This window comes from Ornithodoros turicata, chromosome 6, assembly GCF_037126465.1.
Source record: "Ornithodoros turicata isolate Travis chromosome 6, ASM3712646v1, whole genome shotgun sequence".
Lineage (NCBI taxonomy): Eukaryota > Metazoa > Arthropoda > Arachnida > Ixodida > Argasidae > Ornithodoros > Ornithodoros turicata.
Genome location: NC_088206.1, coordinates 48,544,295 through 48,569,037, shown reverse-complemented (window position 1 = coordinate 48,569,037; position 24,743 = coordinate 48,544,295). Strand labels below are relative to the sequence as shown.

Here is a 24,743-nt window from a genome sequence, read left to right as displayed (position 1 = left end):
ATGTAGCTCGAGCCATTGGAAAAGTCGCGTCTGCAACAGAGAGCGATCTGTTGACGTTCGAAAACGCGATGCACGCCTTCCCATCGCTTGGTGGATTACAAATGCATCTTGGGCTTTCGAAACACAACAACATACAGAAGTAACTATTCTCCAAAAATATTTAAACTCGGCTCGTCCACTTTCGTTCCTCGACGATGTTGATGATTGGCTGTAGAGATGATGATTATGGTGATAACAATTTAGATGTCAGGAATACTCGCATTAAAAAATGAACGAACCTTGACTGTTCTGCAACAAACTAATACTTCAAAAGAAACAAACCACACTCGTTCGACAAGTGAAACCGGTATAACTAAGAACTTGGAATGCGTGCTGTCTGTTGGAGTTTTGTTTCGCTTGTCTGCAACAGTGCTCGCAAGCGTTTGGCGGTACCAAGGGGAGTGAAGCTCACGAGTTCCTTTGCGGACTAAAGGGAGGCGCTGCGAGCTTTTCGTATCATCAAACGACATGAAACGTCAGAATTTTTACGTCGAAGCGCGACTTCTCAACCCTCACCAGCCCATTGGCTTTGTGGCCTCTCCCTCGGTGTGCGAGTGCTGATTGGTCGGTTTGAAATTATGAACTTTCCGTGGCGCGCGCAAGCGGGTGACGCCGTGCCGGCAACGCCGGAGTAGCTCGGCGTAAAGTTTCGAAATATGGTGAGTGCAGCAGGGACGCAAGTAAAGCATCTATGCCGGTACCGCTTTGGATGGTTTTTGGCGTCCTTAGTGTCCTTTTAGTGGTTTAGTGTCCTTTAGTGGCTTTACCTGGGGCCTCATGGATACCTTTGCAAGGCATCTCAGTGACAGATAAGCGGAAGGCAGGTTTTGCTTCGCTTGCTTAGTGTGACAGCGATTCAAGAAGGTCCAATAGTAGTGCATTTTTCCGCTATCCACTCGATGACAGGTAAGTCAGTTCCTATTCCATTCTGCCGCTTGGCATAGCATAGCACCACACCTGTGGTATATACGAAACATTTAGTCCGGTATAATTTTTAGTTTTCACATTTCTGATTCCCATTCTGACCTTTCTTGCTCAGGTATAAGCACTCAACTCATATCTGCTTCAGAAAAGCGCCTGCATGGATAAGCCACTCTGAGTGGTTGGAGCATCTTCATCTTTCGGCATACCAGCTGCACAAGTTCCTTTGTGAAGGGCAACCAGACGCCTACACAAGCAGCAAAGGGATATGGATATGTTCTCCGTCATATTGGATCTGTGAATGGGTGCGCCTGTGCAGTCAATATACTGTTGTTATACTGTGAAATCTTCCACGTGAGACATCAGCTATCAGTCAATGCAAAGTTGCTTCGACATATCACTCGAACTTCAGGAACTATGTTCATGTCATGTTCGTGTTTGGCGCAGCTACAGCAGACCGCATATTTGTGGTTTGGAAATATATTTAGACCGCTCTTCATAGCCGGAGAGATCACGTGATCGATTTAAACCAGACGCCACTAAACCAATGCTTTAAGTCGACTGGTGAATACGCGTAAAAGTGTCGGCGCGTCTTTTTTTCTTATAATATATTTTTTGCTGACGGTCCTGACGCGTAAAGGCGCGTCAGCGGCAGCGCCAACTTTTTTTCACCTCGGCTTCTCGTTGAACGATTCGCATGCAAGCGGGAGCGGAAGCGATCGTGACAACATGTCATGACAACAGTCATGAGCGTGCGAGGAAGCTGCTGTCGCTACCGCCTGCTCGGAATAGAATTTCACACCCTCTAGAATTTTTCACCCTCGCTTCCAGTATTTTCGTGTTTGTTGCAGCTCTACAACTTGAAACGGAGAGCATTCCAAAGAGCATTGTTGCGGCGGTGACCTCGCCCAGGGACTCCTGGCTTCTCGTTACGTCAGGTGGCAGAGCGCTTTATAGGTATAGCTGTAAAGTGGAGGTATAAAGGGGCATACAGGGGGACATTTTTGTAGTAAGCGTAAGAGTGTCTGAAGCATCCAGTAAAGCACTTCCGCTCGCGCCTCAACCTCACGTTGGGATAAGGTTGCGCTAAAGTGCTTCCGTTCCAGTCCACGTTCTAATGCACAGGGGTGGCATCCAATGCTGAAAGAGTGGCAGGTGGCAGACTGGCAGACGCCCAGTGCCAGTGTGACCCATTCGTGCGTGCTTTTGGAGCCGCCGGCTCAAAGCGAAACGTATCGCCTCCAAAATACTGTCGCCACCGGCGCGCCGACCCCGACCCTCTTCCGTTCTTTCTGCTGTCTCTCTTTTTATCATTTGAGGTTTATCGGACGACCAGGCAGAATTCTCCTGGAAGAGAGCCAACGCCCCTGCAAGTGCTCAATGGACGACCCACAACACTGCTCCTGGAACATCACCAACGCCGCCCCATGTGTAGTGTTACTATCTCCTTTCCCCCCTTTCCCTTCTATATAAGCATAGATTGAGAAGTTACCCGTCAAAAAGAACTCGTTACAAGTTAAGTTACCGTGTGAAAAATGCAAGTTAATAACGAAGTTCTTCAGCCTGAAATGTAACTCGCAGTTACTGAGTTACCTAAAAAAAAGAACGAGTTACTTCCAAGTTACTGTGGACACAAAATAGCATTACGCAGGTGCAGCGCGCGCGAGCAGTTGAGTTAGACCTTCAGTTCCCTGCGGAGGAAACAACACGCCTAGATCGTCTTCGCTTATATCCAACAATAGACCTCTCCCTATTTCTAAACAAATTGTGTCATAGGGTTCGACAGCGCCGCAAATTTGGTAGAGTTGAAGCACGGACCGTGGTTGAACTACGCTCGAAGCAAGAGGTGAACAAGGTCGCGCACGGTCTTGAGGGGACTACGATGGTCCCTGGAATGGACGTGAGCTTCTGTCCTACTTTTCTTTAAAGGGTCCCTGACCAGTGGTTTTGGAGCCGTTTTCGCGATTGAGATCGATGGAAGGCATCAAGAGGAGCTTCTCCACCAATTTGCGTGCTTTCAAGCAGAGTAGTTTTTCTAAAATCGAATTTCCAAAATCCTGCGTCAATCCCGTTCAGCACGCCAAGCGTCAAACCGAGGAAGCGCCCGCGCATAAATTAAAACATATGCAAGTGACGTGTGCCGTGACGTCGAGCCGTACCCAACCACAGCCTGGAATTACGTAGGTGTGGTTGTGACATCAGCATGAACTTGTAACCCATTATTTGTACAAAATGATCCTTGTACGTGCATTTCTAAATGTTAAAATGTGCAGGAATAAAAAGTATACCCAGTATCTCACATCTTTGTCGTGCGTTGAATTACTTCGACCCGCGCTAATCCGATTAGCGCGCGACGGAGAAGATTATTGCAGACGCTACTTTCGGAAACCGCGGTGCTTTGTTTTGGAGTTTGTGTCTGCAGTTTCTTGCGTTTGTCATAGTTGATTGTTAGTGATCATACGTTATACGATAAGTAATCGTGCTGTGAACACTCACTGTTCGCCGAATATGCCTGGTTACGGATGTCTGGTTGAAGGGTGTCCGAATGCGGCGTAGTCATCGGATATTCGGTTTCATGGGTTACCAAGTGACGACCAGCGGCGGCAGCAATGGCTTGCGACAGTCCCGTCACGACTCTGGCAAGGTAGAAAGCTGGAGAACATTCGGTTCTGCGAACGGCATTTCCCACCTTCCGACTACGTGACCCCTCTGTGTCACGACGACTCGGACTGCAGCGACAGATGTACCGCCTGGAGAAGACGGCAGTTCCTTCTTTGAATCTAGCTGCAGTTGCAGAGGTTAGTGTTTCGCCTGATGCTGTTGTGTCTCATCAGCACAGTATGGACATTTCGCGAACTATTATTCGTCAGTCTCGTTCACTTCAAACAGCTAATCATCGGACGTAGAGCAGATCATATGAAAGTAATCACAAAGTATAGTTCTCCGTGTTATAAACACGCAATTTATAGACGACGGAGGTTTCGGTTTTTAGGCTAATACAGATGAACACTTCCAAGGAGGTCATGCTGTTCTTCTAACTGTACTTTAGGTGAAACATCAAACTTGTTATGTTTTCCCTAGGCTGAACAATGAACAACATGGAAAATGTAGCACATAAGCTCTTATTTGTCAGATGAAGAATTAGGTAAAGGCCCTTGTCGTCTTTTTGTTCATGGTTCTCAATACTCAGGCTGATCGTCACATGGAAGTCGAAGACTCTCAAGCTGACTGGCCGGAAGTGGTCACATCTCGTGAGTCTCATCAGGTACGCATAAAATGCACTGAATTGATGTGACAAAACAAGCAATGCTTGTAATAAAGTGTGTTCTCTGTATGTCTCGATTACTACCACTAGCCAAGCTGCCTCATTAGTGGAACTTTCCCACCTGGACCTTCCTGTTGGACATGAGGTATGCAGCACATATCCTTTCACATTGTGCACTTGAATACGTAACATTTGTGATGATGGAACGTTTGCCTACTGCCCACAGGAAACTGCAGGCGATACAAGTCCTTCTGACCTCGAGATGGACTACTACGATCTGGCAATCCCACTTGAGCATGAGGTCTGTGACAATTTGTGAAACTTTGTGTTTCTGATACATGTGGCTGGCATATGTCTGCACATGGCCCAATATTGCTGGAGTATCTCCCCCTCTCGAGGGAGAAAATAAACTATGGAAGGATAAGTGCATGACAGTAAGCAAGAGGGTGGGAGCTGAAGTCGAGGGGAAAATGACAGGCAGAGCAAGGAAGATGGCTGAAACAAGGACAGGGGTACTCCACACATAAAAAAAAATTCTTCCATTTGAGAGTCAGACCAGTTTCACGTGGGTACCCCTTTGGTTATTATATCATATGTGTTCTTGTTCATTCCATTATAGGAAGTGGTATCTGCCAGCCATGACCTCCCATGCTACTCAGGAGCTGCATCTCCAACTAAGGTAAACGAGCTACAGCAACAGACTCTTTTTCTTCATTGAGCACTAATTTCAACCTCCAAACAGCACTGGGCAACGGCAGCACTAGAGGTCCCGGCTGATCCCTCTGCACATATAATAATAATAATAATTTATTTCACCAATGACACTTGGTGGGGGGATACAGACAAAAAGCTGCAAAAACTGCAGCTTGACGAGGTCTAACCCCCCTTTGTACACTCGACGGATAAAGCAATGACAAAACAGCAAACCAGACAATGCAAAGCGAACAGCAATGACAAATAGCAAACCAGATGAATCACGGAGTTAGACAATGGTAATGAACACAATGCATTAAGATGTATAAAACAAAAAAGCTATGAGAACACACGAAATAATATGACTATCCTAGTGAACATACATGGCCTTTATTGAGCGAATTGAAAGGCAGCTGATGTTAATGTTGTTTTGGATATGGGAATTAATATGTCGTGGAAGATTATATGAAACCAACTGTGAGCCATGTAGTTGCTGTGAGTTGCTGTATACTTGAGGGAACTGAGGTAATAATACTGAGAGTGATCACAGGCAAAATATGTGACAAACAATTTCAATCACAGCTGACATAAATGGAATAAGCATAAGTATACCACAACTTTATTGTCGTTTCATTTTTACTTCACTGTGTTGACCCGCAATTGTAGCAGTCGTTTATCACATGCACAGATAGTCTGGAGTGCTTTTCAATGTATACACACTAGACACAAAATTCTGCAACATTTCTAGTACCAAAAGTGCCTCGGATCATGTGGTGCTTGTTGTACAAGACGGAAGGGAACAACAGTAGCTACACAGACAACAGCATCGGACTTCAGATCTGCTGGCTTGGTTAGCACCTGTGAGTGTAACATATTTACTATTTCACCAACAAATAACAATGACAATCAACACTGTAAGCTTCACTGTACGATCTTTTGTGCGGCCACCCAATGCAACATGGAGCTGGAGCGGTTGGTAGCTCTAAGGTCGACCGCTGTTCAAACGGATGACGCCACTCCTGCCATGGCAGCCCCTCTGACATCATCACCAGTGCGTCCCCGTCCACAAGAGCTTCCACCATGCCCAGAGTCTCCGATCCTGCATTCTTCACCAGCTGAGGCAGGTGGCAGTGAAGATGAGGTCGATGAAGGAGACCGGACATATTACTCTTCAATGGATGGGAGCACCTTAGAGTACGTTGTGAGCAGCAGATTATGCTGTCCCTCTCTGACGTTTAATTTTTGCATAACAGTGAATGACACTATCCATTTCCTGCAACGTTATGACCATGCTATGTCCTGTGTGACGGATGTGCAATGTTACCTCATTCCAGGGAGACCCAAAGCGAGGCAAAGCTCTACGAGGAGCCAACATACATTGTTTTCGAGAGCTGCCTCACCCAGCTGTTCAAGACATGCCGGGAGTGCTTCCAGCCCTGCAGATGCTCCTTTACGACCAGTGGAACACTGGTGACAGTGCTGGCGGAGTGTCACCAGGGTCACACCTTTCAGTGGACGAGCCAGCCACACATAGGCAAAAAGGCAGCAGGGAATGCCTTGCTTTCTGCTGCGCTTCTGTATAGCGGCTCGAGCCCCACCTGCACTTTACGCATGCTGAGGCAAATGCGTGTCCAGGTGCTCACAGACCGCCAGTATTACCGGTATCAGGGTGCATACCTATTCCCTACGGTCAATAAGGTATGAATAGTTGGCATAAAAAGCATGCAAGCATTTTTGTTGTTCATCATACGAGGGTGACACAGATGAAAATGATGAAAAATAACTTCCAAAAATGACAGTCGTCACGAGTCTTGGTAACGATGTAGCCTTATCTTCAAAAAGCGATCACTATATAGGTGGTTGGAACACTATGCCACGGATCTGCAATCATTTCGAGATGGCTTTTTCTTTTGACTCACCCTCGAAGAAACCAAACATCCAACGCAAATACACGTCACTAAATAACACAGAAGTAAAAACTAATTTTGGTGGAAATAGGACTTTGCGGCTCCCACAATAAGCCACCATAGCCGACAATGCTCAAGGTGATGGGAGAAAAAGCTTAGGCACCTGTCACCTGGGTATGTCTAATTTATATACTCCCATATATTTTCACCAGTTATCTTAGGTGTAAGGTGCAGGAGTGGCATTTCTAGTACACGGAGTGCAAAGCGCTGTTAATCCTATTTTGCAGTGACAGTAGTGGATACATTTCTTGTCTTCCAGGAGTGTTTTCAAATTTTAGTTGCCCTGAAATCTGCAGCTGTAATTGAACTAAAATTTTTCCAAAGTAGGGTGTTGCGTGTGGTGGTACAGGACAGTACCCATTAACGAAAGTGCAATGCATTTCTGCCGCAGGAATACAAACAACAACAGCAGGCGCTCCTCGAGGACCTGGGCACCGACCCCACTTCTCTTGCCTCAGATGGCAGGTGTGACTCGCCTGGCCACAGCGCAAAGTTCCTGACTTACAGCTTCTACTCTGATAGGCTAAACTAAATTATACACTTTGAGCAAGTTCAGGTGAAGGAGGTATGTGCCGTATCATCTTTTCGACAAAGCACATTGCTTGAATTTTCGAGATAGCATAGCTTTTGAAGATTGAAAGGGCAAGCAGGCTTCATAACACATTATTCATTCTCCAGAAGTATAAAGCCACCTACATATTACCAAGTGACTGGTCAGGATATTTACTGTGCCAAAGTACAATTCAATGCAATGAATTTGATGCCTCCACTAAGTTCCCACGATTATTGTTGGTGTTGGACCCGCACTATTGCTAGCAGTTAGAGTAAAAAATTATGGTAGGAATAGACTACTTCTTGTGAAAACCTGCTGATATTCTTGATTGCAGTCCACGGAAGTGCAGGCTAGCAGCCATATGGAGAAGGAGGGTCTTGTGCGAGGACTGAAGTTTATGGAGGACAACCATGTCCATGTGGCCTCTCTCACGACTGACCGGCACCCGGCCACAAAAAAGTACATGCGCACCGCCAAGCCAGGCATCAAACACTATTTCGACGTGTGGCATGTGTCGAAAGGTAGGGACAATATGAAGAACTCTGTATTACTTGGTCATTATGGCCATATTATTACTTGGCGTTTATGAATGGGCAAGGCCCTTGTTTTTCTGCTGCGACAAACCTTGACCTTGAGTTCCTTAGCAGGACTCCATAAATACTGCAATTTTCTGCGGCAAAAGCAAAAATAAGTGCTTGTCCAAAATGCCTTATGGTTTTGCAATAATAGCACTGTGCTTGCAAATATCAGTTCGTCTGGACAGAGGAAACATACAGCTGGTTCCTTTCCCCTCCTAATACCCAGATGGTGCTCCTGCTGTTTCGGTTGTATGAGCAGGATGAGCACTGGTACACGTCACGCACAGACCCAGCAGTTTAAATTCATGCTTCATGACTCCTAAACAAGTATAAATTACCAAAATTATTTTAAAAAATGAATCCATTGGATGCAAATGTATAACTAGAACAGCTGAAAACTATTCTATAAAGATGACTTCCTACAGTGCCTATGTGCACGAGGTGAAGCATGCTTTAGCAACTACTATCGGGAACGGATTCCAGTAATGTTCAAGAAAACCCAATCAATTCAGGAAGACCGCATCCAGTTCTCTGCTGTGTGGACTAAAATATAAATTTATAATGACTAGAAATGTCATAATGTGCTAAAATTCGGCCCATTTCTCATTACCATACCAAGAATTGTGCAATCACAAAAAATTCCACCACGCTGTACCTCACATTCTGTGGCAGACCCACAATTCCACAAATTTTTATGAAAAAATGAGGCTTTATAATGGGTAAGGCCCAAAGTTTACTGCTGTTCCGAATTGCTGAGTGCGGCTTGCCTCTGCCCCCCCCCCCCCCACACACACACACAGAAAAAAATCACGGTGGCGCCCCTGTGTAATAGCAAACATTATTTAACTGCCTGCATCAGACCCATTTTCACCGGCTTAGTCATTTACAGCCATGCATGAACATTAAAATTTTTCTTGTTTGTTGGAAGAAGGGAAGACTACGCAATCTCTCCAACCCTACTACATTTTTTACCATCATTTTAAACATCTTTTAATGTTTTTTTTTTAGTTTAACTAAACATATTTTTAACGTCTGTAAAGTGGGCTTCGACCCCTGCACACAAGCGTTGGGGGGAAGGCCACTTTACGAAGCTGCTTGGAGCTCATCAGGTCATTATACTTTATGTGCAACAGCCAAGCTGTAATAGTTTTGCCTTTTCCTTTTTTCTCTCAATTTTAGTGCATGGTGCTTGGTAGACAGTCATGATGCACAAATTGAAACTTCTCAGTCCTCATGAAATGCATAACCAGTTCCTTAATAAGAACTGGTCCTCTCTCATCCTGCCTTATCAGAAGTAGCACAATCTAGGCAACAGCTGTAAGTTTTCTCTGTACATGGCTACCAAACCATAAGAAATGCCTGAGCAGGCACACATTCTTGCTGTTGCTACCGAAAACGGCACAATTTGTGAACCCGTGCCGCACAATGTAAGACTAGCTGCAGCAGAAAACCACGAGCCTCATTAACGGGTCATGTCTGGCCGCTGCTGAATTGCTTGCTAAGTTCAAGATGACATCATACTAATTGTGACATGGTGGTATGAAATGGTCTTAAGCAGACCTTTGTGTGTCCCCCTTCCCAAATGCAGCATCAAATGCAGGTCCCTTTTTTATGGGGGATTGCATATTCACATTTCAGTACTTGAGCTACACCAGTGGCTCCTAAACAGGGCAGCTGTCCCACACATATTACGCCCAATCCAAACTGAAAAGCAATTAATACGCAAGCCTGACCTGAGCATTTCAATGAGACACCCTTTCTCAGTTAGGTGCTGTCTTTGCTGGTGCAGTTTAAATTTCTACATATTTCTGCATTTTGCACGCATGTCTGACTACAGGCATAAAGAAGAAGCTCTCAGCCTCCAGCAACACTGTAGCCACAAGGGACCTCAAACAGTGGATACCAGCCACCGTCAACCATATATATTGGTGCGCTGCTGTGAGTGGTGGTGACGGTGACTTGCTGGCTGCCATGTGGAAGAGCTCCGTAAATCACGTGGCTAACATCCATGAGGGTCACGACCCCAGCTACCCACGTTGTCTGCACAAGCCCAACCAGGAGTCAGCCTGGCTTCAGCCTGGTACTGTACACATTATAAGACTTGTCATTCGTGGTTCCCTGTCAATAGCAATATTTCCATTCTTTTTTTTTCTCGGAGGGGGAGGAATTGGCATATGACACAAGCTGCTACAATAAAGGATGAAACTTACACCCTCATGAACTCAAACCTCCCCAGTATCCACTGTTTGCTTGGGTACAGCTGTAATTTGAGTTATTGAATGAATTTTACAACAGAGTAAATATACACCATGAAAATCATGATGTATACAGAAAAGGAGTGAAACATTGAGTCCAAGTAGTAAATTTGTGTCTCTAACCCTCGTGGACTTGTGCTTCTTGCAGGATCTGCAGCACATGCAAAGTTCAAGGCCATTGTTACTGCTCCCCTCCTGCTGAAAAATATACCCCAACTGTCCCCTGCCACGCAGACATATGGCCTTGAAAGTTTCCATAGCGTGCTCAACAACTTCGCACCAAAGTCAACGGCGTTTTCCCCTGAAGGAATGTTGGAGCGGTACGTATTAACGCATTATTTGTTCACTGGGTCTTAAATAGGCAATGCTCATTGCAAACACAAGCTTATGACTAGCAACATAGATGTAATTTTTCCCTGCTGCCATAGTGGCTGCAGGGAAAAATTACATCTTATGTTGCTAGTCATTTTGGGGATACACAAAAGTTTCTCAGTGTTGATCAAAGTACAGTAGACTTGAGTTAATTCAAACAAAATCCAAATTTTTGTTGGGCCTAGTATGTCTTTAATATATTTCGTATCCCCTTCATTCGAACCGTGCCTTCGGTTAATTTGCAGTTTGTGGCCTCTAAGGCAGGTGACACCGAAGACCACTGCTCTGCCGAATCGAAATCGAATAGCGATATTCGGAAAATCGAATAATTTTCGAATATTTCTGCAGTTGTTCTGCCTGTAAAGTAGGCTTCACCTAATGCACGTGACTTGCGGGAAGCCAACCTTACAGGCGCACTTTTGATGCACTGATTAAGCAAAAGTGGTGATAATTTTACGCTTGCATAATTGTTTTGTTCAGCAACAACAACAACAAAAAAGAAATCTGTTTACCAGCGCAAAAATTCAAATATAAAAAAGTGTCAAGAGATGCAGTAAATTCATAAACAGAGGCCACTGTTCACAATTACATTCAAAGTTGCTACGGCGGACAGAGGCTTCACGATACGCAAAACAAATGAGAGAAGCAGTTTATTGGTTATTATCATATTTTGCACCTAAGTGCTTATAGATGCACTTTGTGTGATTTGTATCAGTGACTGGCAGCAGAAAGGATGGTACGAATATACCACGTGTCCGACGAAAATCTTTGCAGCCCATTGTACAGATAAATCGATAAACGGAAAACTCAGGCGCTGTTAGTTGTACTTGACTCAGAAACAGGTTCTACACCACGAGTAGAACCTGTTTCTAACTCAAGTACCACAGTGGTCGCCTCGGTTTTTCGTTTATCGATCTATGCGTACAATGAGCTGCAGAGATTTTCGTCGGACATGCGGTATATATCTTGGTGGATTTCTGATAATTCAAACTTCTGATAATTCAGGCAAAAAAGTGCTGGTCCCCTCAAGTTTGAATTAACGACAGTCTACTGTAGTTCTCTTCATGTGCCTATCCAATATAAAAATATATTGTTAACTGTGAATAACACTTCCTGCGTCAGAACATCCCTCGCCATTCTCCACTTCAATGAAAATTCCTGCCGCAAACAAGCACAGACTTTGACTGCTGAAGAGCGTTGGAAACTGAAGGTGCCAAAAGGCAGGGGAGGGCACATCATTGCATGCCCAGTGAAGGAGGATGCAACATTCAGTGAGTATGCGATGCCCAAGGCACTAGCACCTCCCTGGTGTGTTCTGTATAACAGCAACTCACTTGTGAACATGTGGAATTTTGTGCTTATTCGCAGGTTACGTTGACATCCTCCTCAACGAAACACTTCTAAGATGCTCCTCCCTACCTTCATTTAAAGCAGCACTTGAGGAAGCAACCCCACTTGCCACCCCACCAATGACCTCTGACACCTACCCACGACAACGCCGGGAGGACATCATTGAGGCCCGCAAGAGCAGATTCTTGCAGCATCCCCAGTGATGGCTTGGCCAACAGATATGAGCTGGCACTGGCAGCACCTCATGACATGACTACGTCTGTTTTTTTTTTTTTGTTTTTTCTCTTTACTTCACTGTTAGATGCTGCGAAGCAACTATGGTCATGAGCGGCAGATAGATGGGGACAGGTGGACAGCCAGCAGCAGAAGGGAAGGGAGTAGGGAAATAGAGGGAAGGATAAAATGTATCATAATTTGATGAAGTTATTGCTAGATGCCGGGTTCATCGGCATTACAGGAGTACAGAGGGCCATCCAAAAAAATTTCAGATTAAGACATCTGATGAAAGTGTGTGTGCCACTATACCGAAAAGTGCAAAAGGTTTTGATGTGTGCAATTTGTTTCCCAGAAAAAAAACTCACATAAACATAGCTCCGCGCGTTCATCCTTAACTCGCCACTCCAGCTATAACGAGGATGAGGAGGTACGATGCCACGTCACCGATGACGGTATAAGGAGAACTCGTTCTGGTTCGCCAGTGGGGGTCAGCGCCTTGTCCCTTTGCCGCCGTAAACCTGTTTTGCCAATTCTCCCGGAGAATTGGGGATAGAAGGAGCGGCCGAAGCATTACAGAGCAAGGAGAAAGGCTTTATCAGAACCCCGAACAGCCGACTAGCAGACAACATTTCTCTAGGCCAATCAGCGAGCGTTCTCCTTATAGCGTCAGCGCGAGGTTCCAGGCAGATCACAGGCTGGTACTGCTCTTCACCACCGTTGTGCATGGTCGCTTTTTGCGACGTATTTTAAATTCAGTTTCTGCGATAATTATGAATATGTGGTGTAAATTACTTCGCATGGTGCATCTTACTGGCCTACTTAACAGTTTTATAGGAAGAAAACTGGGTGTTAAAATGACTTCTGTGCTACTTTAATGGATGGTTCAATAGGCATGCAAACATACATAGGAATCCCTCAATATATGTGCTCAAAATGCACTTTAGAATCACAAGTGACTGTGCTGAGTCTGTGGAAAATGCTTTCTGCAGAGTCAATCCTTTATCAAAGTTTAATCGTTCACTCAAAATTTTACCAAGGTCTCTTAGGAGCACAAAAACTGGAAAAACTAATCTCCTGAAGCCCTAATAACATACTGATCAAAGTAATTGGTGAAAAGTAATGCAGTTACTCAGTATGTACAAGCCTGGCACGTAATAATTTTGCACACTCATTACGTTTCATTGTAGCATTTTTGTGAAATCTGCCACATATGATGTCGCAATAGTGGTGACAAAGGTGATGGGCTTCACTTTTGTTGTTACATGCGAGAAGGCAGCTGTACTTTGTAATCACTAATACTTCATTTTGTATAAAATTCTTGTGGATATTTGGACATGGTCTGATGCACCTGTGTTCATTTTGTGCATTTCCTGTAATGTGCTATTACAATACACCATGGCCATGGAGTTAGGTGTTATGTGACACGAAGTTTGTGGCACAAACCATATTTGGCCCTTTTCTTCTCACCATCATAAAATGAAAAATTACGTTTGCCTTGCTTTGTTGTACTTGTTACCTGCCTGAACAAATAGGTGATGAGCCAGTTGAGAGGTTTTGCATGTTTGAATGTATGAAGTCTGCTTTATGTTTCATTTTCATATTAGTCGGGCATACACATGGGCGAAGGTAGATAATGAAGAAACAAGCTGGCGTAATAGGCAAGCAGTACACCACAATTTACCTTGTATGTCAATCCACATCTTGCGTGAATGAGCATGACATGGAGCTGTGGGCATAGAAGTGCTTCTTCAGGCTGGAGAAGGCCTACTGATTAACGAGCAAGTCCTTGATGCTCTGCATAAGCGTTCTAACGTGAAATACTGCATCACTGCACCCAGTCACACCTACACACAGTTGCACTCTGCATTTCATTCAAAGGAACCTTTTATTTTTGTCACTGTTGTCCCATAACTGCAGTCTGGCAAAGCACTGCAATCAGCCACATCTGTAATCAGTTGCGTGCCCATGGAAGATGCACCAACAACGTGGATTGAAGCATCTGGTTGTTGTAGAGTCTTCATGTTGTACTTTTATGATGCTCACTGCCTCGCCAGAGATTGAGTAGATTGGGGACACACGCCTTGGCCACACATCCAAGAGCAGTGTTGAGGATATGAATCTGCACATATGACTGAAGTCCTAATTTTAAAATTGCGGCTTCCGAGTTCATTTAGCAAATGAAAGATCTCAACGTGGTCTCGCTGACTACTGCTCTCCTGCTATTGGGTTCCATCAATTTTTAACTATTTTGTGGCTTTACATCGCATGACAACCATGATCATGAGCTTCACGACAGTGGTCAACCAGTGGATAATTTCGCCCTCGTGCCAGTTTTTAACATGCGAACAGACCTTCGCAGACTGCGTTCTGTAAAATTATCATAATTTGGGTTTCACACCACGGGACAACTATGACTATCAGTGACGCCATAGCACGTCTGTGAATTAATTTTGCCCACCTGAGGTTTCCTTTATTATAGCGTGTGTGTGTATGCACACTGGAAACAGCATTTAGCATCCCTCCTGGACACCTCATGTGTAAAGAACCCCTACCAGCCACCGAATTGCCAGCCTGCTCGACAAGGTTCAAACCTCGGGCGGGATGGCATTCTGTTACCAACATTCCGCGCCTAAGCCATCCGTACCCTCCTGGTAGCTAAAATAATAATAATTCGGGGTTTACGCCGCAAGACAACTATGATCATGAGCGACGCCACAGTGGTCAGTCTGTGGATTAATTTTGCCCACCTCAGGGTTCTTTAACGCACGTGAAATCTCACACACGGCTTAATGTCCCTTCCAGCGTAAGCAATCCGTACTCTCCACCGAATCGCTAGTAGCTAAAATAATTGTCATTACAATTTTAAATCCAGCCCCGATTTCATTTTGCTCTACCATCATTCCTGTTCAGATTTGAGTCCAATTTGTACCAGTCCAATCCCCAACACTGCTTTACGAGCACACTGCAAACAGTTCTTGCCATGACTGCAGCACACTTGTAGCAGTCCATCATCCAGTGTCATCACGTGGTGGTCTTGTTCCAGTTTTAGTGCCTGGTTGAGAGCATACTGTCAAGAATTAGTAGCTTGACACCGGCTAATTTTTTGTGCAATGCAGCACTTCCTGTAAAACCCTTTATTTCCGCGCGCCATTAATGTTTGCTAATTTCGCAAATTGAAGAACTTCGCGAAAATTTTAATGTACACAGGATACACAGTGAAAAATACGAAATTCGCGAAATTCAGCGGTCGTGAAACTACCCCAATGGCCCATTCGCGAAAAATAAGGAGCGCGAAATTTAAGGGTTTTACAGTACGACACGTTACAAACATCAACAATGCCTTTGATAGCTGCTATTACTGCCCTGTACCCAGCAGGGTACACTGGCTAGAGAAGAAACTGTACCGACATACACACCTTGCTTAGTACCTTGCATATCTGAAGCCTGTCCTTGACTCTGATGGAAAGGCTTCGCGAATGGTGTTCACAGCACAAGCTGGAATCACCATGCGCTTGTTTTTTTCCAAGCTTGTGCCACACCCACCTCGCGAACTGGCGGTATGCTGTGTATCGGTATCTCCTGCAATAATACACAGAATGAGAAAAGAAATGTAATGCCACTTTGGTATGGGACACACCATAACCAGAAACAAACGTGGTCGTAAAGTTGGAATCATGCTTACTTGTGAATATGGGCGCTCATCGGTTCCCGCTGGCCCCGAAGTTCAAAGTATGCCACCTTAAGCACGGTTTGGTTGAGGCATAACAATTTGAAATCTTCGTGCTCCGTGATACACGAGAAGCTCAGTGGTTCAGCGGTGCCCTGGAGCTCCTTACAGCAGAGGCACTCTTCTTCAGTGGGCATGGCGACGCATGACCCACAACGGCACCTGTAACCGAGAGGTGCTTAGAGAATCCGTCGCGGTACGAATCATCCGTTTCTTGCGCTATATGTTAATGAATTGCCAGCCATTATTTACCAATCTGTGGAATTCAGGCGGCTGCTGCTCCCGCACGCTGCCGCGTCAACATGTTCGTCCCGTTGAGCTCGCGGAGCCGGCGACGTTTCGAAGGCGAGGCTTCCAAATTCCGCCGCCCGTAACAAAATTTGCCTTTCCTTCGAAGACAGGTTGTCGAGAAGATCGCTCCCTTCGGCAGCCATTTTGTCAGAGTAACTAACACAACAAACACGAATGGGTGCGAGAGTAATTTTCCCTGCGTTGGGTTCGCTGTGACGAGAGTGCAGTCAAGTACGTCTCGACGTCACACCATGGAAGCCTGCATCGAAGAACACTTGCAGCAGGCTAGAAATCTGCCGAGTTGAGGGGGAAAACCGGAACCAATTTTCAGGGCCGTGGTTTTAATTGCTTTCTTCACAGTTGACTCGTGACACCTCGCGTGGTTCATGGGGACTGTATGTACTTCAATAATAACAAAAGACCCAAGGTAAGGCGTGGTGACTGGTCAGGGACCCTTTAAATAGGAGGCAGCGAACAAGTGCCCGTTCGTGGAACCCAGCTCTCTTCTTCCGATTTGTTCCGGTTCCAGTGTGTCTACCAACGTCATGATGGCGTTTCTCTGGTAGACGTCTATTCGAACGCTTTGCATCTTACTCCCTGTGGGCGCACAATGGTTCAGCTTCATTTCAATGGCAGCGGTTCTTACTTCCTGAATAAAATACTGTCATTCACTGAATATCACGTTTTATAGTAAAAAATGCCATGAAGGAACCGGAGAGAAAGCAAGAAAATATGCGCACGTGAGTGAAAAGCGAATTAAAAGTAACTTGGAACTTAACTTACTTTGGCTCTAAAGCGAAACGCACCGCCTCCAAAATACTGTCGCCACCGGCGCTCCTGATCTGCGTATCTCTGATTGGCTGCACATTATATGTCAAATATTTGGATGCTCATTGGTCTCCGAGAAATGTCGTCAGTTTCCCTCGCGCTGATTGCTGATTGGGCGAGAGTCATTTGATTGAAGCGCGAGTATCCGGTCGGTCGAACGGAGGAGAAAGAAAAACGACGGAGGAGGCATCACGTCTGTCCGGCCACGCGTGTTCTCTCGGACTACAACCGTTGTGCACGCAGACAATAGCGGGTAGTCTGAGGGTTTTGAATGCTTTAGATTTAGATTGTGGCGAACTGCTAATGTGAGAACGCAATGCACATCCACCTGATCATCACAACAGCGGGAAGACGAACATGACAGGGAATCCCTGCACCTCCAAAGGACGCAGAAATCGTCAGAGAGGAAGTCTGCACTCTTTCCGACGTTCCGCAGGTGAACGGTAAGACAAGTTTGATTACTTCTTGTGACCGAAGGAAGTAATGCAAGTTTATCACGTTAAGTGTATTACGTACAATATTTACGAGTCACTCGGTACGTTAGCGGCGTTTAATAGCGCAGTGCATTGCCGTAACTTGTGCGTTTCGGATATTCCGCTAATCAAATTATGTGTGGTTATGCTAGTTGCCCCTCATGCACGTCGCAGCTGTTCATTCACTGTGATCTACGAACATTTGTTACAAGTGTGCTTTGGTGTTCAAATACGAAATCAACATCGATTGCCTACATAACAGTGATTTTCGTGCAGAGTTACGGATCATCAATATATTTTTTGGTTTTGTTTTAGTGCTCCCGCAGCCATCGGCAACAACGACGCACATGGCTCAGCCTGTTTTCGAAAACTGTATACCTCTACATTCTGGGTGTGCGAACTGCGATTGGCTTCTGAACTGCCCTTCGATGTCGAAGCACCTAAAGCTCCAGTGAAGCCTGTTACAAGACGTGAAAAGATATGTACTGTAGCGTTTTCGAGGCAGTTCCCGAGGACAAATAAACTTGATTTGTCGTACACCATCGCTTTTTGATTGTCTTGCTTTGGGACAGCATGATCGTTGCTCTACAGCAAGCGGCGAAGACAAACGGACGAGGCTGGGGGGTAGCGGGGACCAGAGGAGAGACGAAAAACCCGAGGGGCGAAGGGGAAGGCGGTTGGTCTACGCATGCGCACTTGACCAGAGCTATTTTTTCCCGCGCTGCTGATCTGGGACGCTGTGAGTGGCTCCTGTAGATCACGTGGTTTGGCCGCCCGCCATTTTCCCTGGACCATTGCGTCACTGGGAGCTTCCGGCGGATGGTTTTTGGTCGTGTATTGTGTTCGCTCCGACACTCATTTCCTCCTCGCGGACGCAATGGAGTAGTTGCAATGATTTAATTTGGGTTGTGACGAACTACAGCTCCAGCTGATCACAGAAGAATGGAGTGGAGGACATCGCAGGAAATTCTTCATGTGGAACTTTTGCATTCCTTCTTCCGATTGCCCGTCGGTGAATGGTAAGACAAGTTTGATGCGTTCTACCCAAGGAAACAATGCAGGTCTATCGTGTGAAGTGCATTATGGTTCCGCGTTTTCGATGTTTATATTTGGGTGGATTCGGCGTATGTTTTTCGATGTTTACTGATTTTCGCTAAATCGGAGTTTTTCGATGTTTTTCCTTGCGTGTACATGGTTTACCCGACATTTATCGGCGAACAGCAATTACAATGTAATAATGTAATTTCAGTGTTGTGCACGTCTAACGCAACCTTAACAACAACAAGATGTTAAGAACATGTCCAAATGTGAGTGCCTCTAAGAAACAGCCCCTGCCTTCCACTAATTAGTCGAGTTCTATAAGCGCTGCAAGAAATGACCGGAAGGCGTTTGCTCACCTTGTTCGTTGCGAGGATTCTTCAGATTCACGTGGCGCCGCGATTGCACGTGCTCCGACATGGAATAACTGTCACGCGACAACACTTGCATACGACAACATCTTCCTTACCTGAGAGTTCAAAATCTTGATTTTGGCAAACGTAGTCCGAGGCCCTTTTTCTTCACATCGCGGGTGCCACGGAAAGACAGGACCGCCGTACGTGGAAAGTGGAGGTGCATTGTACTGTCGTCACCCCTCCACTAAACAACTGAAGGCCGGTGACCGAAATTCTACTTGACGTCACGTCCCTAAAAGGTTCACAATCGCGGTGGGGCACCTACAACGACAGAAGAATGAGATTCTCACCAGTGCACCCGATACGAGACAAAAGGATTGACCCTGAAACACTCAATGTGGTCGCAGGTCATCCAACCATAGCCACGAAAAGAAGAGTCATAAAGGAAAGCCTGCTAGGCATGTTAAAATCTTAAGCTGGGCATGTGCAGCAATTTATCTGTCATGGTTCCTGGAATATTCCTCTGTATTCGATGTTTTTCGATTAAAACCGGATGAGGGAAAATTTACCCGGCGTATGTTTTTCGATTAAACACGGAACCCTAATTATAAAGTCACTCACTAATGTTCGGGGAGCTTCATTTTGCTGTGCTGTAATTTGTACAGCTTGATTGCCGGTAATCAGAGTGTGTGTTCTGGTTGTACTAGTTGTCTGTCACGTCGCACTTATTCATTTGCTGTGACTTACGAACGCTTGTGACATGTACGCTTTGATGTTCAAACAGGAATCAGCATGTATTGCCTGTGCACGACGTCCTCAACTAAATGACCTGGCAGACTGAGCTCAATAATAGACTGCTGTGCGGCGACAACTTCACACTGGATTGCCTCTTGTGCCAGAGTTGGGTTGAAAAGAACATATCAACGTATGTTCCTGTTTTTTTTTTTTGTCAACGGAACAGCTCAGTGTTCCCGTGGCTGTCGCCGGAAATTTCACCTCTACCTATTGGATATGCGAACTGATTTGTTTAACTGCTGTTTATTGTTCGGACTCGTAATGCTCCGGTGAAGCCTATGGCAAGACATGTGTATGTAGCGTCAATTTTTTATACAATTTATGAAGGAAAATAAATTTGAGTCATAAACCTTCATCGCTTTTCGTTCATCAACTTTGATCAACAAATTACGACGTTACTAGCAGTCACACAAAGAAAACGCGTGAAGTTGGCGAAGCGAGAGCAGACGACAAACCCCAGGAAAGAATGGGGAGGAGGTTAGAAAAGGATGGCATAGGATAGGAGAGGAGCGCATGCGCACTTCACTCCAGCGCTTGGATCCGAGGAGTGCTGTGAATGGCTCCTAGAGATCACGTGGTTCGGAGGTCCTCGATTTTCCATGTACCATTGCGGCTACGGGAGCTTCCCGGGGCTGGCATAGTCTCTTATATACTACATGCCTGCCGAATGAGGCAAAAGCGGCCGTTCACCTACACCGTACACCTGGGCGCCAGTTTCCTGGGTTCAGAAACACGGACAGTCAGAGCAGTGACAACTTTTGCCTACCCCGTAAGCGTACGCTGCCGTATGCTCGGTCAATACCCCACACAGAACACTATCTCCTGCGGACGTCCGAAATAGATTTCAACGTCCATGTCCTGAAATGAATGTCTGGTGGACATCTCTGGGAGCTACATGGATGGACGTCACTAGCGTCCGTAGCGGCCGTTTGAAGAATTGTCCCAGTAGGGTCCCTGACGGGATGTTACATAGAGCATTATCGCAGGAGAGAGAGAAACATTGCAAGGTGTGTCGCGGCGTGAGTTCGACTTTCGATGAACCAACTGAATGCCTCAAACCAAAAGCAGTAAGAAACACAGACGTTACCGTCATAGTGAGTTAATACGCCAAGGAGTTCTTTAGTCCAGTGTTACCGGTATACACAATCGCGTTCAACTTAAACACCTCACCCTTTACTTTAACTCGCAGGCAAACAGGACTCTGGAATTTGTTGAAGCTCGCGAGACAAGCAATACATATGTATCTGTTTTCGCTTTGGCAAGATATGCCACCTAAGTTATTTTCATGGTTCCACGAGCTTATATATGCACGTCTTTGTTTTTGCTTTCTAAAACTTCGTGCTCATTGTGCGTAACGCAAAATACGAGAAGCAAACAAACAGGAGCAACAGAGAAAGAAAGATGCAGTGTCCGAAACTGAAACAAAACGGCAGAAAAAAGCGCGCACAGGCCTAGTAAGAATCAGTCCACTTAAGCAGCAGCTCAATAAAACAGTATCAATAATAATCAGAAAATACACGGCCCTGAGCACGTACGCAAGTAAGTCCGTGCAACGCCCGGGCAGCTCCATGTAACTTCCTCTGAGGACAAACGACGTGTATTTGTGGGAAGTCCAAATCGTGACCGCTCGGAGATGTGGGAGATGTCCGTCGGAAAAATTTCTGTCTCCCAGTGAGATCAAAATTTCCGGCAAACGATATCCCCAGGAACATTACCGGAAATTTTCTTCCGTTGGCTACAGTGCTTTGAGGAGATAAGTGTCCCGGATGGGCGCATGCTGCGCAGGTTTTGTCATCGCTAGATAAGCCAGTGGTTATCGAAAGACGCCGTGCCAGTTAGCGTTGGTACAGTCTCTTATGGGTGTCATGTCATTTCTCCGCCTGTCAGACGTACCAGTTTGTAATCTGCTATCTCTGTGTAGGAGGACGGTGTCATGACCAATACTGCTGATATCGCATCGAGGTAGCTATCACCAACCTAGGAAACTAGCGCCGCTACTCTGGATGACCGACGTCTGTGAGTTTCGGAGTCATTGGGTGGGCATGTAGTACGAGGGGTGTTCAAGTCAAACCGGGACTTTCTGTCTCCTGAGTGTACAAATGGCTCGCGCTACTTCTTTTCCGTCATTTTCACACGTGACAGGCCTCCGCGTTCACCACGTGGTGGTCCAATGTTTGTGCAAAACAGAAGACACGTGCTGGACAAGATGGCCGACAACGAGGTGAGCGCACACATCGAACGGCGAACTGTCACGAAGTTTCTCCTGAATTACGGCGTAAAGTCATCTGAAATTCACAGAAGACTTCAGGCTCACTATGGCCACGATACACTTAGCCGCAGCAAAGCGTTTGAGGGGTGCAAACTGTTCCGAGACGGCCGTACATCAGTGCAGGATGATCCCGGCCGGGGCGGCTCAGAGCCCAGTGTCAGAGTTCCTGAGAACATCCAACTTGTGGAGCGCCTGATCCTCATGGACCGACGGATAACATGTCTCGAACTGGCTCGAAAGACGAACCTTTCTGTGGGAACATTAAGCACTATCATTCATGAGCACCTCTAGTTTCGGAAAGTTAGTGCGCTAATAGCACAAAACGTTTTGAAAACGTCGAAAAATGGTGGTAGAAAAACTTGTTTTTCGTCTAGAAAACGTCTCGTTTTTGGTCTACGTAACGTTTTGTAACGTGGAATAACGTGACGCTCGTTTTTCTCTCAAAGACGTCATTGCAGACGTCCTCAAGACGGCTATGCAAGGTATGCAAGACACCTTGTCAAGGTGCATATAAAACGTTTAATAAACGTTTCAAAGAATGATTAAATATAGTGCCCTTTTTGTGCACTTTCTGTTGCCTCTTAGGACAGTGTCAAGCTACAGTCCTAAGAGGCAGTGCGTACAGGGATGGAGTATCCATTCACTGTAAATACCAATGTGAACGAAGTGGAACCGCGCTCCGTGGCACCCATTGCAGGCCAGCCTAGTTTCCCATTGGCCATATTTACAGCAGCAATGGTTTTCCCATTAAAGTCACATTGAAATTCTCATTGCCAACGCACTTTCTGAATGTGAAGTGACTATTCTGTTGCATCAGAAAGCATGTTTTTGCTGTAAAAATGAATTACACAAAATACCTTTCCTGCGTGAACATTTATTCTTACACAAAAAAATACAGTAGATGTGAAAATATTGTAAGTGGCAGATACAATGGTGAAAGTTATTTGTGATGTTTTTATAAGAGCGAATATTCACCAAGCGGTTGGAAATCGCTCGCAAGACATATAGTAAACACCAAGAAAAGGAACCTTAATGAGCACTTACATGTTGTGAAAGCATTCCGTCCATCATCAACACACACAACGTAAATCCACAATGAGTAAGTTCATAGAGATGTATCCCATGTCCGAACAGTGCCGACGAAAAAAAAAAACGATGGCATGACGTTCCCGTCCAGATTGCCTTTCTTGCGTGAAAATTAAGAGGCCATACCAGTCGGGGAGCAACTCCGATTCACGATTTTCCCGACTCTAGATGGCGCCACGCTCGCCGTCCTTATCACGCCGTTCGCCTCCGACTCACGAAATAATCCCCATTGTGCATGGTTGACCTCGCGAGTTTAAGGCGGCCCGCACCCTCTGCGCTGTTTGTCGAGTGGTAAAGTGGCGGACTTTGCCACGAAAGGTCCGTAGTTCGATTCGAGACATTCACGTCTTTTTGCTTGTCTCCTATTGCTACATGAGTACTTTATTTTAATTTTTTTGTTCTTATATATTCATGCTACAATTATTGTTTTCACAAGTCACTACCGCCTGTACTGACTGATTATGGAATTTTTAGTTGCTCTTCGTATTGTTTTACTAGTGCATACTTACTGTATGCCGACGTACAAGTGTGATCGGATAGTTCGGATGACGGTATCTCGGAGGCTCTCAATTGCATCTACCAGCGGCTGTAAATTAGGCTATAAACATTGCCTACACACAGCGCTTAGAATGCCAGTCTGGAAAATCTGCTCGAAACGGTATTCCTTTTCGCTTACATAATAATAAGGATAATAAATAATAATAATAATAATAATTTTACTCAAGAAAGCAAACTACAAATATAATAAAACAGGCCCGTCTAAGCGGAAAAGCTTGTGGCACTGGGCCTGAAGCAGTCAGCGGCATACAGTTTGACAGTACATGAATATATAAAGGTACTACATCCTATGATAAAGTTGCCGTAGCGCTTTTTTTAGTTTGTACTTCGATTCCAAAGAAAAACTGTCGAAGGGGAGCTCATTAAAGATACTAGGTACATAGCATTGCCTGCGACAAAGTCCATATTTTTTGTGTGAGAAATGCACAACAGGGCACAATTCGCTAACGGGGTCCTATATGAGGGGTCCCAAAAATGTTTTTACAGCATGCAATTTACCTTGATAATAACTCTATTATTCATGCAAAAATGACATTTTGATATGTATATTTCTGGTAAGTAAGCATTATCAAATATCTGAATTCATTTACAAGGCGTTTGTGCAAAAGACTTTTCAAAATTTCCGTCGTAGAACAGACTTCTTATTATTACCCGAAAACTTCAGTAACATATTTGAAAGGCTCCTTTCCTCCATGTTCTCCCTTCTTTTTCTTTCACCTTGTACTACCCGCTCAGAAAAATGATGTCAGTCGACAACCCCAGTGACAGGGGACTCCCTTTCTTCTGGTGTACGAGTTTGCAAAACCGTACAAAGGAGGTGAAGGGCGATAAAGCCTTGGGGTCGACGCACGGGAACCAAACAAAAAAGATATGGGAAGGTCGAGCGGCAAGGCCTTGCAGCGGGAGTCGCGATATTCCCAACACAGTCTTTATTTATTATTTTTTTTTTCCTGAACGCCAAGAGGAACGATTCGACAAAAAATAAAAGGACACATTGTAGAAAAATAATAACTATGGTCACCTGACAACATAACAGGTTCTTGTTTGAGTGTGGCAAAAAAGTACAGTTCGGCCTCCTTATTATGTGGGACAGGATAATATATGCCTTCTTTT

General features: G+C 45.2%; 1 protein-coding gene and 1 long non-coding RNA gene across 2 annotated transcripts; both read left to right on the top strand.

Moving 5' to 3' along the window:
• The first annotated feature begins 4,482 nt into the window (after nt 1–4,482).
• LOC135398002 (uncharacterized) lies at nt 4,483–5,010 on the top strand. Its single transcript, XR_010423944.1, has 3 exons — nt 4,483–4,526; nt 4,845–4,904; nt 4,968–5,010. It is a non-coding gene; the product is annotated as an uncharacterized LOC135398002 (long non-coding RNA).
• A 2,419-nt stretch (nt 5,011–7,429) lies between these two features.
• LOC135398597 (uncharacterized) lies at nt 7,430–10,194 on the top strand. Its single transcript, XM_064629982.1, has 3 exons — nt 7,430–7,450; nt 7,773–7,959; nt 9,854–10,194. Exons 2-3 carry the CDS (start codon nt 7,800–7,802, stop codon nt 10,192–10,194), a joined length of 501 nt encoding a protein of 166 aa, XP_064486052.1. The 5' UTR covers nt 7,430–7,450; nt 7,773–7,799.
• The last annotated feature ends 14,549 nt before the right edge of the window (nt 10,195–24,743 follow it).